At 37.5% G+C, this 13,995-nt stretch overlaps 1 protein-coding gene across 1 annotated transcript in view; it reads left to right on the top strand.

Moving 5' to 3' along the window:
• Positions 1-13,995, top strand: part of TLCD4 (TLC domain containing 4) — a 63,610-nt gene that overhangs the window by 31,174 nt on the left and 18,441 nt on the right. The window contains exon 5 of the mRNA XM_068965980.1: positions 138-232. Coding sequence (XP_068822081.1) covers positions 138-232 — 95 coding nt within the window. The remainder of the gene's footprint in view (positions 1-137; positions 233-13,995) is intronic.

The raw sequence follows: 13,995 nt of genomic DNA, 5'->3' as shown, positions 1-13,995 counted from the left end.
GTTGATCTCCTGATGTATGAGACAAGTGCTGAGGGCTCAGAGTGGACTGTGGTGAGCTGTCAGGAGAAAGAGTTAAATACATTTGAAAAATGATGAAGCTTTCTTCCTGTGTAATACCTTACTTTTCCTTCTTACAGATTTGTTGATTCTCATTTGGTATTGGAAAGTGATTGGTGATAAGTATTTTGTAATTCACCATTGTACAGCGCTGTATGCATACCACTTTGTACTGGTGAGTGCTAGGATTTCCAGCAGTCTGACGAACAGACAACACTGGGAGTAATGACTCAAGGGTGAACATAAATCTAAACATACAATTCTTAATTTATAAAGGTCAACTCCATATGCATTCAGGGATCACTCTTGTGATGTTATCTTGTATATCAACAAAAATAATACCTTTACTTGTGTATTTGTATTAGTGTGTATATCTTTGGATTCATAAACTTTGAGAAAGGCAAATGACCCCAATTTCTTGAATGTTCACTGAAAACCTTTAGGATTATGTGGCTCTTAATGTTTGTCTTGATATTTGTCTGTCTTTCTAGATGCGTTTATGTTTTAACAGCCAGAGCTACATATAGATTCGTATATAACCAGCTAAAATATTTCTTTTTTTTATTTAATCTCATGTATAATTCCATGTAAATGCGTGAAGTGAAGTGAAGTGAAAGTTGCTCAGTCATGTCCAACTCTTTGTGACCCCATGGACTAAACAGTCCATGGAATTCTCCAGGCCAGAATACTGGAATAGGTAGCCTTTCCCTTCTCCAGGGGATCTTCCCAACCCCTCTGGATCTTCCCAGAGATTGAGCCCAGGTTTCCTGCATTGCGGGTGGATTCTTTATCAGCTGAGCCACAATGGAAGCCCAAGAATACTGGAGTGGGTAGCCTATCCCTTCTCCAGCAGATCGACCCAGGAATTGAACCGGGGTCTCCTGCGTTGCAGGCAGATTCTTTACCAACTGGGCTATCAGGGAAGCCCTACAAATACATAATTGCACTTAAGTGGCCTAGAAAGTGGGGTGGGAGTGCAGGGCAGTCTTGCTCAGAGGCTTCACGACTGACCTAATAGAGGGTCCAGCAAATCTAATGTAATGTCCAGCACTAATGTACATTTTTATTTCTAACATTATTTTTCTACATTATACATTTGTAAATTAGCAATTTTATATCCTTTGCATCTCCCCAGTCAATTATTTTTTAGCCTAGATATACCACCAAACCCAAGATAGGTATTAGGAAATAATAGACATATGTAAACTAAAATAGTATAAATTTTGTGTAATACATGTGGTATACACTTCCATGTTTTCTCTGTTTTAAAACATAAATGTAACCATTGGCTTTTTTTTTTTTTCTTATTTGGTGTTACTAAAATATGCATATTAGTGGACATTTGCATCTGTTTTGAGGTCTTTTTAAAAAAAACTCATACAAATGTATGTTAATAACATTCTTCCATTTTTCTTTATATTGCCCCACACAAAGATAGCTGGTAAATAAGACATCAATTCATCATTCTGCAAGAATAAGATATAGCAAAGCATCTCTTTATATCACCCATTTGAAGTCATGAATCTAAATAATTAATGTAAATGTTTTAAAAACTATGCTGGTTTTAAAGTTGTTTATAATGCTTATATATCCCAGTAGGTATCCACAGTTGCTTTATTTTCTGAAACAATAGGTTTTTTACTGGCATTTCCTAATGTTTATTTCCTTGTCTTCCTTTTTAGATTTTAATAGATTATAAGCAATTATAACATATAGGCTTCTACTTTCTGCAGGTCTTAGTTGGAATATACGCACTTTGCTTCCTAAACACTTTTGCTAAAAAGACATGAAAACTGACTAACCTAATATTGGTTAATCCAGGGAAGAATGTATGTGGGTACCTGTTTGAGTTTAATATCATGCTGCAGGTTAGAAGTATGGTTTCTGAACATAAGTCACAAATAATCATTGTGCTATGAGAAGAACATAGACTGGTGAAGGATAACAGGTCACTTACATGCATTTGTAAATATGATTAGTATGAAGTGTTGTTCTCTCTTGACCACTGAAGTCACAAGCTTGGCAAGTACATGGGTTGGCAAGTTGAATATTTCATTATGTGGGATGAATGCTGTGTCCTTTTTGAACTTTTATGCCTTTATAAAAAAGTCAGTGACATAAATGCTGGATTTTTTAAAAAGAAATTAACTATTGCCTTTTTTAGTAAAGTTGATAAGATTAACAGCAATATTTTTCAAGAGATGGTTGCTTTTTTGATATGCCTTCCTATGTTCTATTGAAATAAATTTATAAATTTATTTCATAGAATGAAATAAATGAATGGTATGAAATAAATTTATCTAATTAAAGTGAATCTATTCATAGGGAAAGAAAATAGAAACAAAATTGATGAACTAACACATGTTTATAGAGATCCTATGTCATTTATAGATCTTACATTTACTATTTGAGCATAAGGAAAATTTTCCATGTGGTGAATTCTCAGATCCCTTGCTTACATTTTTAAGTAAAGCTAACAAAATACCAACAGCAAGTACTACTATTCTTATTTCATATAAACTTTTATGAAATTGTTACCCCTTATGCAATGAGAATTGATACTTGGAAAGTACTTTGACTTGATACTTCTGAAGCTATTTAAGCTGTTTTTATTTTCTAACTGGAACTAAATAAAAAAGTGAAGAATGGAGGCTAATTACCTGTAGGTTTTAAGTGTATGCCCTGCTGAATAGTTATGTAAGTAACAACTTTACTTTATCTGATATAACAAAAGTCAGATTGTCATGAATTTAGTGTATTGTAGGTTGTAAAAAGGTTTAGCGTTTAAGAGGTTTTCTCTCTTCTGCTTACATAGGCAGGTAAAAAAATTCTATAGTTTTTTTCCTGATATTTAACTTTCATCCCTTGGGCAGGATACTCATAATCAGGGAAAATATGACAGGTTAATCTCTTATCATAAAGGAAGTGACACATTTATGCTTTAATATCCTATTTTTAGCGGTAAACCACCCTCTTTGTACTCCATTTCTGACTTTTTGGGTAGCCTTACTTTTCTTGTGTTCCTTGTGAATCACTGCCTCCCCTCAACAAAACCAATAAGTTATAGTATATTTGGAAAACTTTCAAACTTGATACGAAATGACTGAGTCTATGCATACTTTGCCAACTCTTCTGCATCATTCCACTACCTTAGGATCTAATCATTAAACCATTCTACTGCAATTTAGGAAGAAAACTTGGTTTCAGATGCCATTGTTACATTTATTTCATGGTTGTGTCATACTTCAAGGGTGAGGAGTTTTAGTTTTTGTTTAATATTTTACCCCAGTATCTATATTTTAAAAACATTTGCCAGCAATTGCATATGAATTGGTTTTAAAAAATGAGATTTAGTATTTAAGATAAGATAAAGTTGTAATTTACATTAGGAGACAAGAAGTAGAAAAATACTGATCTTATATTTAGTCTAAAGAAAAATTTCCACAATGCCATGGAATAAATGCCATGACTCACTAACATTTTATAATTAACACTGTTTTTTAAAAAAAAACTTGGTTTTTAAGATTATTTTAATAATGTTCCCTATTCTCAATTCTTTCTCTTCCAGCTGAGCCACAGGGGAAGCCATTCTCAATTATGGAGTTCCCTGGTGGCTCAGAAGGTAAAGAATCTGCCCATTGCCTGCACTGTGGGAGTCCTGGGTTTGATCCCTAGGTCAGGAAGATCCCCTGGAGAAGGAAATGGCCCCACTCCAGTGTTCTTGCCTGGAGAATTCCATGGGCAGAGGAGCCTGGTGGGCTTCTGTCGATGGGGTAGCAAAGAGTGGGACACAACTGAGCGACTAAGCACATCAGATGACTGAAGCAAAGTTAAGAGGAGGAACTAATAATGTGTCAGATGATGTATTTTATATTTAAATGTTTCAGGCTGGAATAATAAGCTGAAACAAATAGATGGAACCTAATAGTGAGCGACTGAACTGAACTGAACTGAATAGTGATGAATGTCAAGGTTTGCATTTGAGTTTTCCAGTGTATAAAAAGAGGCAAATGGCCTGGAAGTATCAGATGACCACAATTGTAGGTGTACCAATAGCGTGTCCCTCTGCTAAAACAGAAAGTTGTTCTTAAATGTGTACTCTATTAGGGGAGGTTTGGTATCCAGTTCAAGCAAATTACAGTTTCCTGATTAGACCATACCCAAAGCCTCTGGAGTCTCTAAAATTGCCTTTGTCCAGAGGTGAGCTGCCAGATAGCTGTAGAGGAGAGATTAGATTAGGTAGCTATTGTCCCAGAATAAACAACTGAAGGACCCAGAGAGGTCAGCATAGAAGAGATAAGTTGTAGGACATCTATGTGGTTTTGAAATGTCCTGAGAAATGTGAAATGACTATTCAATGGAAGAGGAATTAGACTTACTCTGGTTTAACTCAGACATAGGACCAAAGGGGATGGTAATGAGAGGTAGGGGAGACTTCTCTTTTACGAAAGAGACATCCCCAATGAATAGAAGATTTTAACAACAGCCTTTTAAAGTGATTCTTCTCCATAAGGTATCCTCAATCAGATAGGTATAAAAATGAATCTAATAAGCAGAAGCTTTAGGTAGGAGCTTGTAATAAATTATCTTTAAAATTCTATTCTAATCTGAGATTCTGTGATTCAGTTGTTTTGATGAAATTATTGGATTTATTCCTAATACGGAGAGCTAAGCAACTGGGCAAGTAACAATAAGCTACATTTTGTCACCAAGTTCTTAAGTAAGGAAGGGGTGCAAGCAGCTGGTCTGCAAATGCATTCACTTCCTTGGAAGAAAGGGAGCGGGAGAAAGGCAAGTGACCCAGGCCTAATCTCCTGTCAACTGGACCTTTACGTAAATAGGGTATGTACTGTTAGAAGAAGGCGATCTTAACTCTGAAATGCCCTTAGCCTATTCCTGGCTAAGGATGCACTGTAGTAAAGAGAAGCCAGGCTCTGTGAGGCCTGGCTCCTTGGAGAATGTCATATAGGCTCTACAGTATGTTTAGAGGCAGAAGATGAGGACATTTTATAAGATAGATGCCTATTGCTGTGTGAGGAACTTTGTAAACTTCACCTAGTAGAGCCTTCACTTCTTTGGGCCAGAACTGCTTGTTCAACACAGGAAGGACCTGGCTTGCCAACTGCCCTTCATATCCCAAACCTCTCTCTGCTTCCTCTGCATTAATCTGATAGCCTCTCTGCTTGTAGCAATTAGTAAAGCTTAACTCTAGGCAAGATCACTGTTTCCCATGAGCCTGATTTGGCAACCTAGTCCAGTGTGTTACCTCAAACCTTCAACTCTGCCTTGTAAGTAAATCATCAAAAACTTTAAATGATTAAAGTGAAGCAAACAGTAATTGAATACATGGTAGAATTTGTTCCCAAATCTCATTTCTCTATTGATGGTGCTTTAAAAGGGTTTTCTTAGATCATGGAAATGACCTAAGATTCTGAGTCAGTTCAAATAGCCTAGAAAAAGTACCTCCTAATTGCTATAGTAGAACATAGTCAGTTTTATACAAAGCCCAGTTGAGATGCCCATAAATGACCTCACACCAATTATACAGCCCTAGTGGTGGGAAGGAAATGGCAACCCACTCCAGTGTTCTTGCCTGGAGAATCCCAGGGACGGGGGAGCCTGGTGGGCTACCGTCTATGGGGTCGCACAGAGTCGGACACGACTGAAGTGACTTAGTAGTAGTAGTAGTGGTGGGAAAATGTGTCCATCCCACTCCACACCATTGATAGTGGCACAATATTTAGCATCATACTAGCTATAATAGGTGCATAATAATTTTATTTATCTGTCTCCCTCACCTTCTAAATTCCTGACCCTAGCAGTTCTTGGCTATTAGAAAATTAAATTTCTCGTGATAAGAAAATCCAGATTTTCATAATCACTGGCTGAAAGAAGAATTTTATTTAAGCTCTAGAAGGGATCAGACAAATCTTATTTTGCTTTCTCTCACAGAGTCATGCAGAGTCCGTGGCCAGTAAGAATTCTATTATAGACAAAGCGCCTTAAAGGTAGATGCCAGAAGTAGAAACACCATATTGACCTATATAGCAAAGAGAGTTTACTCAGTTGTGAGTTTGCTGTAATTTATTACAGTAAAGTATCAAAATGTATAGTTTATTAGATCTGAATTAAATCTGTCCTCTTAATAGCATCTATCTGACTTATATTTTAGTAGGTTTTGTTGATGGGGTAGGGAATTATACGTAACCTGAACCTTATCTAATGGCTTCCTCTGCCTGTGGAAGCCTCTGCCACATGTGATGCTCACTCATGGGTGGATTGTATTAAACAGGTTAAGAGTTATTGATGTACAGGATCAGAAAATATGGAAGCCAGGCTACTGAAGCACAGCTCTCCGGCTCACAATGGTTTTGAACTAAGGAGTTGGGGGGTAAGGAATAAGAATATGATAGCTACCTAATTAAATACCATAAGTCACAAGATTTAAATATAGGAAACTATTTTTAAAAATTCAAGGGACTTCCCTGGACCTTATCAACCTTGTATTTTACTTTTCACAGAATTGTTGTAGGACCTTTAGCCAAAAAAATAACTTGCTGCAATTTACTTATTAGAAAGATAAAGCTGAAGGTGATATGTAGGGGGAGAAAAGTTTTGTGTGGAAGGATCTCTTTGAGGAGGTTATTGGAGTAATGTAGATGATAGATTGTGAAGAACTTAACTTTGGTGGTTTTATTAATGAGCAAGTTCAGTTCAGTTCAGTCGCTCAGTTGTGTCCGACTCTTTGCAATGCCGTGGACTGCAGCACGCCAGGCTTCCGTGTCCATCACCAACTCCTGGAGCTTGCTCAAACTCATGTCCATCAAGTCATACCATCCAACCATCTCATCCTCGGTCGTCCCTTCTCCTCCAGCCTTCAGTCTTTCCCAGCATCAAGGTCTTTTCAAATGAGTCAGTTATTAGCATCAGGTGGCTAAAGTATTGGAGTTTCAGCTTCAGCATCAGTCCTTCCAATGAATATTCAGGACTGATTTCCTTTAGCATTGACTGTTTTGATCTCCATGCAGTCCAAGAGACTCAAGAGTTTTCTCCAACACCGCAGTTCAAAAGCATCAATTCTTCGGCACTCAGCTTTCTTTACAGTCCAACACTCACATCCATACATGACTACTGAAAAAACCATAGCTTTGACTAGGCAGAACTTTGTTGACAAAGTAATGTCTTTGCTTTTTAATATGCTCTCTAGGTTTGTCATAGCTTTTCTTCCAAGGAGCATGTGTCTTTTAATTTCATGGCTGCAGTCACTACCTGCAATGATTTTGGAGCCCCCCATAATAAAGTCTCTCACTGTTTCCTTTGTTTCCCCATCTATTTGCCATGAAGTGATGGGATCAGATGCCATGATCTTCGTTTTCTGAATGTTGAGCTTTAAGCCAACTTTTTCACTCTCCTCTTTCACTTTCATCAAGAGGCTTTTTAGTTCTTCTTCACTTTCTGCCATAAGGGTGGTGTCATCTGCATATCTGAGGTTATTGATATTTCTCCTGGCAGTCTTGATTCCAGCTTGTGCTTCATCCAGCCCAGCATTTCACATGATGTGCTCTGCATATAAGTTAAATAAGCAGAAGAAATATCCATAATAATAAATAAGCAGGAAGAAATAATGAGGAAGAAACTAATCTAAAAGCAACATTGTAGTCAGTAGATCATGGTGACTAATTTAGATTTCAGAGAAAGAAGGGAAACGAGGGCAAAGTGACCCAGGGCACTAGAGGAATGGAGACCCTAAAGGAAATGGGAGAACCAATTTGGTCAGAAATGTGCTTGTAGATTTCAGGTTTGTGGTGATACATGGTTATTCCAGGGGAAAAGGGCTCATATGCCATTAGAAATAAGAAGTGTCCTGTCAGTGCCGGGTAATCAGGGTCAGAGACCCAAAGAAAGTCAATTCTTTAAAAGAGGAAGAGGAGAACTTCAGAAGTGCAGAAAGAGAACCACGGAAGAATACATTTGGTAAACAGTGGTTAAGGCAACACTATAATTTAAAAAGCTATGATAAGAAATGTTGGTGCAGAGCTATTTGAAAAAATTAATTTGGTCACTTGTTTTTATTTGAGGATTAGGAAATATTGACAAGAAAAAGAAAAGCTAATGCTCAATTTCACAACCCAGAGATAACTATTTATATTTACTTAATCACCATTTACATGTAGGAATATATCCTATCAGTGTATATGAATAATTTAAAAATACTCTTCTGTATATGAATAGGATCAAACCCCAAAATTTAAAATTTGTTTTACACATTGAAGCATTGCATACAACAAAATAAGGTAATCTGTCAGAAAGCAAGGAACCTATCAAAGACTAATATGGTTTTCTCTAAAGGACACTGGAACCAACACAATGGCTATCCCATTGGTTACAAATGTGACAATTTGATCTTCAGTTCGAATACTGACTTAGGCCAGTGAAACCCATTGACTCACAAGTTTTTAATTATATTTAAAAAAAAACAAGGGAGGAAGAAAGCTGGGTGGTCCTTGTGTGAGGTCTCATGTGGGTGCTATTAGGTAGCAGTTGAGACTGGATAATCTAAAGGCTTGACTGGATTGAAAGGGGCTCATTCAAGTAGCTGGTAGTTCATGCTAGTTCCCTGCTGGAACATCAGCAGGGTCTTTGCCTCAAGCTCCTGTATGTGGCCCCTCCATGTGTCTTGAGCGTCTCACAGCCTGGCTATTGTGTTCCAAGAGGGAGCTATTTTAAGAGCAAATACTCTAACGGACCCAGGAGGAAGCTGCATGGCTCTTTGTGACCTAGCTGCAGAAGACCAGAACTTTATTTCCTCTGCATTCTGGTGGTCAAATGAGTCACCGAGGCAGCCCAGATTCAAGGGGAGGAAAGTAAGACCCAAGCACATGATCTGAGGATCACTGTGCACGTGCAGGAAGGGATAGAATTGCTGGTGATCACTTAGGTGACTGTCAGCCACGTCTTAATTGGTCAGTGTTAGATACCATCTATTATCTTCTTGCTACGGTGGGTAAGAATTTAACTCTCCCACCTCTATCTCTTTTCCCTTCTTTCTTCCCATGTAGTTAAAGTGATTTGAGTTCCTCTCTCAGTTTCTTTGAAAAATTTAAACACTTTTATTCTGGGTTTGTAGCACCTCTTGATCCTTTAAGGTGAAGATGTTTATGCTTCTGTCCTTCTGTTCATGTCTCCTACCCTGCTTCCCAGTTTCGGTCATTTGTATGTGAACTTCTGTATCACTAAGATTTAACAATATTTGCCTTTTATTCTATAATCATATTGCTTTTCAGTTGATCCTACACAGAGAAAATGAAATGTTTCTTATGATTATATTAAAATAGTTCACTGAACAGCTAGGATTATTTTTCCTATCTAATTTCTGCTTAGACTATTTGCCTTCTTTTTTTTTTTTCTTTGTAACATATGCCTTTATCATATATTTGAATTGTCCCATCTCTTCAGTCAAATTCCCCAGATAACCTGCCCCTGGAGCTCTCCATTCTCCTGCCCTCTAGGTGTGCTTGTTAATGTCCCAGGCTTCCTGCCATTAGTCTTCTGGTTTGAGGCCGCTGCTTCCTTTACCCCATATCTGTCTTGGTTTATTCACTCATGCTATAGTATATCCTCAAATATTTTCCAAGAAAGAGGGTAAAGGAGGTACGCTCTCGAAATCTTCAGCAAGTTTCCAAAAATGTTTTTATTTTCAGGCCGTCTACTTGTATCATTATCTCTGTGGATGGCATATAGATATACAATCATATTTAATCAGTTCTCTATCCTTATGTGTTTGTTAAGTTTCACTATTGCATATAACTTGCATAAACATTCTTATGTCTTCATATTTGTACCTATACATAGTTATTTCAAAGGTTAGTTTTGTGGGGTTCCTGGGCAAATGGTTTTTACATTTTTAAGGATAGTGACATGTTCTATTAAAATTCTCTTTAGAAAGGTTACCCAGTGTCCTCCAAAGATGTGTGTGCGAATGTGATTGAATTGGTTAACATGTAGGAAGTGTTATATGTAAATGGTTCTTTTCATCAAGAGATTGGTTGGTTTTGTTGTTGCATCTGTTTGTTTTTGTCTTGTGAATGCTCGCAGTTCATAGGGCGAAGGAACTCTGAGGAGGATAGGCCAGAATTTTCTGTGGAGAGTAGAAATGATACCTGTAAAGAAGATAGATAGATACTTGGACAGTCATTAAATATTTGAAGGGTTATGATATGAAAAGAGGGGCTTCCCTAGTGGCTCAGAGGGTAAAGAATCTGCCTGCATTGCAGGAGACCCATGTTCAATCCCTGGTTGAGAAGATCCCCTGGAGAATGGAATGGCAACCCATTCTAGTGTTCTTGCCTGGAGAATTCCATGGACAGAGGAGCCTGGCGAGCTATAGTCCATGGGTTTGCAAAAGAGTTGAACATAACTGAGTTTCTAACACTTTCACTTTCATATGAAAATGTGATTTTGGATAGCCAGAATCTGGAATTAGGACTAGCAGGTAGATGTCAAAGAGGGTACAGAATAGTTCTGGAACTTTTGTAAAGCTGCTTTAGAAGATGCTACTCCTCTTAACACAGAGTTTTCAATGCTGAGGGACAAACTGGAAGAACTTTTGTAGAAGGGATTTAAGAAATCTGTGGGTAATTGAAATAGGCAGTCTTCAGAGGCCATCTCAGTCTCACCACATTTTGATGGTCATAAGCATAAGCTTATCATGAAGAAGCAAGTTCGGCTTGGATGCAGTATAGTTGTGTAAAGTGAGGTATAAAGTTGATACAACCTACTGGGCAAATAAAACAGGTGAGTCTTCCCTTAGAAGTATTTGTTTTCCTGTCCAACATGGACATTTTTTCTGCAGCAATTAGAAAGTAACATTAACTACTTTTTGAGGAGTGATTATTAATATATAGTAAAATAGCAGCAGTGAACCTACATTTTAGTCCTAATTGTGATGATGATTGTGATGATTTTAGTCCTAATTGTAATATATAGTAAAATAGCAGCAGTGAACCTACATTTTAGTCCTAATTGTGTGATGATCTTTCCTATCATCTGTTCATTGTCATCACCGCAGGCATGGCCCTTAGTCTTGTGTAGTCATCCAGGGATCAATGACTAGAGTTGAAGGCTTGTACTTAGGCAGGAAAGAATACATCGTTTCAGGACTTGTTCAAACTTATTTAATCTTCTTAATAGCTATGGTAAGAAAAAGTACCTGGTTCTATTTCACTTTTCACTTTTAAAAAAGTGCTTTTTTGCAGTGCTTTTCTGTTTTAGTATTTTTCCTGCTTGCCGTTAGTATGCATTGCGTCTTATTCTCACATCAGTTCTGTCATAAGGATGGTATTCTGCTTGTTTTACACATGGAGAAACTGAGGTTTTGGTCATCTTTGCCCAAGGTCACCCAGGAGAGCTATGGTTCAAATCTTGGTTTTCAGACCACAGGCCCATAATCATCAGGAATTGTCCAAAGAGGATAAAGTTTTACAGACTTTCTAAGCAGTCAGTTAGCCAGTAAGTCTTCATGGAAATTCTGTCATGAGTATTAGGATAAAGAGGTCATGGCCTCCAGAGACCTCTCATCTGTCAGTTAACTGTAACTCTGTCCTTCTGTTTTATAAAGTGATGAAGATCATGGTGGTGGCAGTGACAGCCATATACTCCTAACAACAGCTCTGGTACAAAGTATTCCTCATATTTAAAAGACTTCTGGAAATGGGGTTGGGGAAGTTCATCAGTAGACAAGAGGTCATGGGATGATGAGGGACTCTGCTTGTGTGCTCATTGAGAACCTGCTTCTAGCTCTTTTCCTTCTGATTGGTAGCTATTACATAGGTCTCACGTTCCCCTACCTGTTTTAGTTGCCTGCCCACTTTTCTTGTCTTGCCTTCACTAACCTGAATGTATCACGGTTTGGAGGTTAGTCATCTATTTTTTTTTCTCGTAGCAAGTTTATGATAACCTCTAATGCTGCTCTACCGATCTCTTTAAAGAAATTGAAATTGAGATATTTTTCTGTTTTCATTTTCAGGCGGAATACTAACGTTCTCATCAGGGTGCACTGACCCACTCAGAAATAGGTCTGAAGGACTCTTTTAGGATTTTGATTTTGGAGGTGATTCTCCTTTACACTGATTAGCAGGCGAGGCTCAACTCAGGAAACAAGGGCCAGGCGCTGCACTAAACTTTATGGATAGAACAGTAAATGAGAAACCGGGGATGTAGGTATTTGCAGGGGGCTAAGTACAATAACAGACAAGAATGGGTCAGAAGAAACTTTTCTAGTGGAATGTATCAGGTCCACCTAGATAATACTTGCGGGTTTTGATGAGGGCTTTTGTAAATCTTCTGTAATTATGATTTCAGAGAAGTAGGGAGCTAGTTTCCTTAGGACTTCGATCTCTAGGTTAGGACAGTAGCTCTTTAACTCTAGTGTATATGGGAATCACTTAGAGGATCTGTTAAAACTAGATTACTGGTGTCACCCCCAGGGCTACTGATTCAGTAGGTCTGGGATGGGGTCCAAGAATAAAATATGCAAATTTAGCAAATTCCTGGGAAATCCTAATACTGCTAGTCTGGGGACCACATTTTGAGAATCTTTGGCTTACAACTAACTGATTCTCTTTAGAAAGAGGTAAGAGAAGTTAGGGGAAAGGTCAGGATGTTATGCTCATTTTTTTCAAAGACAATCTAGAGGAGATTTTCTCAAAATGTGAAAAATTTGTATTTTGGCCATATTTAGATAAAGACAGTGTACCAAAAATACTATTTTTACTGCTGCTGCTAAGTCGGTTTAGTCGTGTCCGACTCTATGTGACCCCATAGACAGCAGCCCACCAGGCTCCCCCGTCCCTGGGATTCTCCAGGCAAGAACACTGGAGTGGGCTGCCATTTCCTTCTCCAGTGCATGAAACTGAAAAGTGAAAGTGAAATCGCTCAGTTGTGTCCGACTCTTAGCAACCCTATGGACTGCAGCCCACCAGGCTTCTCCGTCCATGGGATTTTCCAGGCAAGAGTACTGGAGTGGGGTGCCATTGCCTTCTCCGACTATTTTTACTAGTAACTTTTAATACTTAAAGAATATCATAAAGTCAGGTTTAACCTGGTATTTGATATTTGATTAATAGGTATTTTTAATTCTGTTCCAATTCGAAAGGAGTTGGAAGAAGTAATCTTTTAAACTCTCAAAAAAGTCTTAGACATAGTATATTTCATGAACATATTTTTTTGTTTTTAAAGTTAACTAGAGAGTAATTCATAGAATTATCTTTTAAAGTTTAAGATTAAAGCTATTGCTACTATATCATTTCAGTATTTTACATGACTTTGAGGTGTCTTTTAAATATTTTTGAAATTGCATAAAACGCAAATTAAAAATAAATTTTAGAATTTGGATCTCATTTTTGGAAAAACTGTTTATTTGAAAGACACAGTGAGTAATTAAACAAGGATTTTGACTGACCATAGGAGCACATTAACTCACAGTACAGCAGTGTGGACTATCATATTCTCTAAACATTGGGTATACTTTTCTAGAATAGCATAGACTTAAAAAACTAATCAAAAGAAGAAGAAAATCATTAAGAATAATGGCTTGAATGAGGAGCTGCCTTTAACTGAGGGGGGAAAGGCAATGTTATGAATGAGAGAATTTATCTTTAAGAAAAAATAGGAAATGCTTGTTATATATCGAATCTATTATAATGAAAGATTATACTAGTAAAAGTATTGCCAAGATTTTTACATCTGGTTCAAGTAACAATCTTACTAAAGTAACTTTTTCCCTTTTGTTTTCTGTCCTCTGTGGCCTCAGTCATATTGTTTGTAGTTTTATACTATTTGCAAGGCTTTTCTCCCTTAACCTATTCACTACAGAATTCAACTATGGAAGGAGAAAAGAGCACTTCAACTTCAGAATTTCATTTGAATGGTTTGTCAGTG

Source organism: Capricornis sumatraensis, chromosome 2 (assembly GCF_032405125.1).
Source record: "Capricornis sumatraensis isolate serow.1 chromosome 2, serow.2, whole genome shotgun sequence".
NCBI classification, from domain to species: domain Eukaryota; kingdom Metazoa; phylum Chordata; class Mammalia; order Artiodactyla; family Bovidae; genus Capricornis; species Capricornis sumatraensis.
Note: the sequence above shows the minus strand (reverse complement) of the source record. Positions and strands in the feature narration are given on the sequence as shown.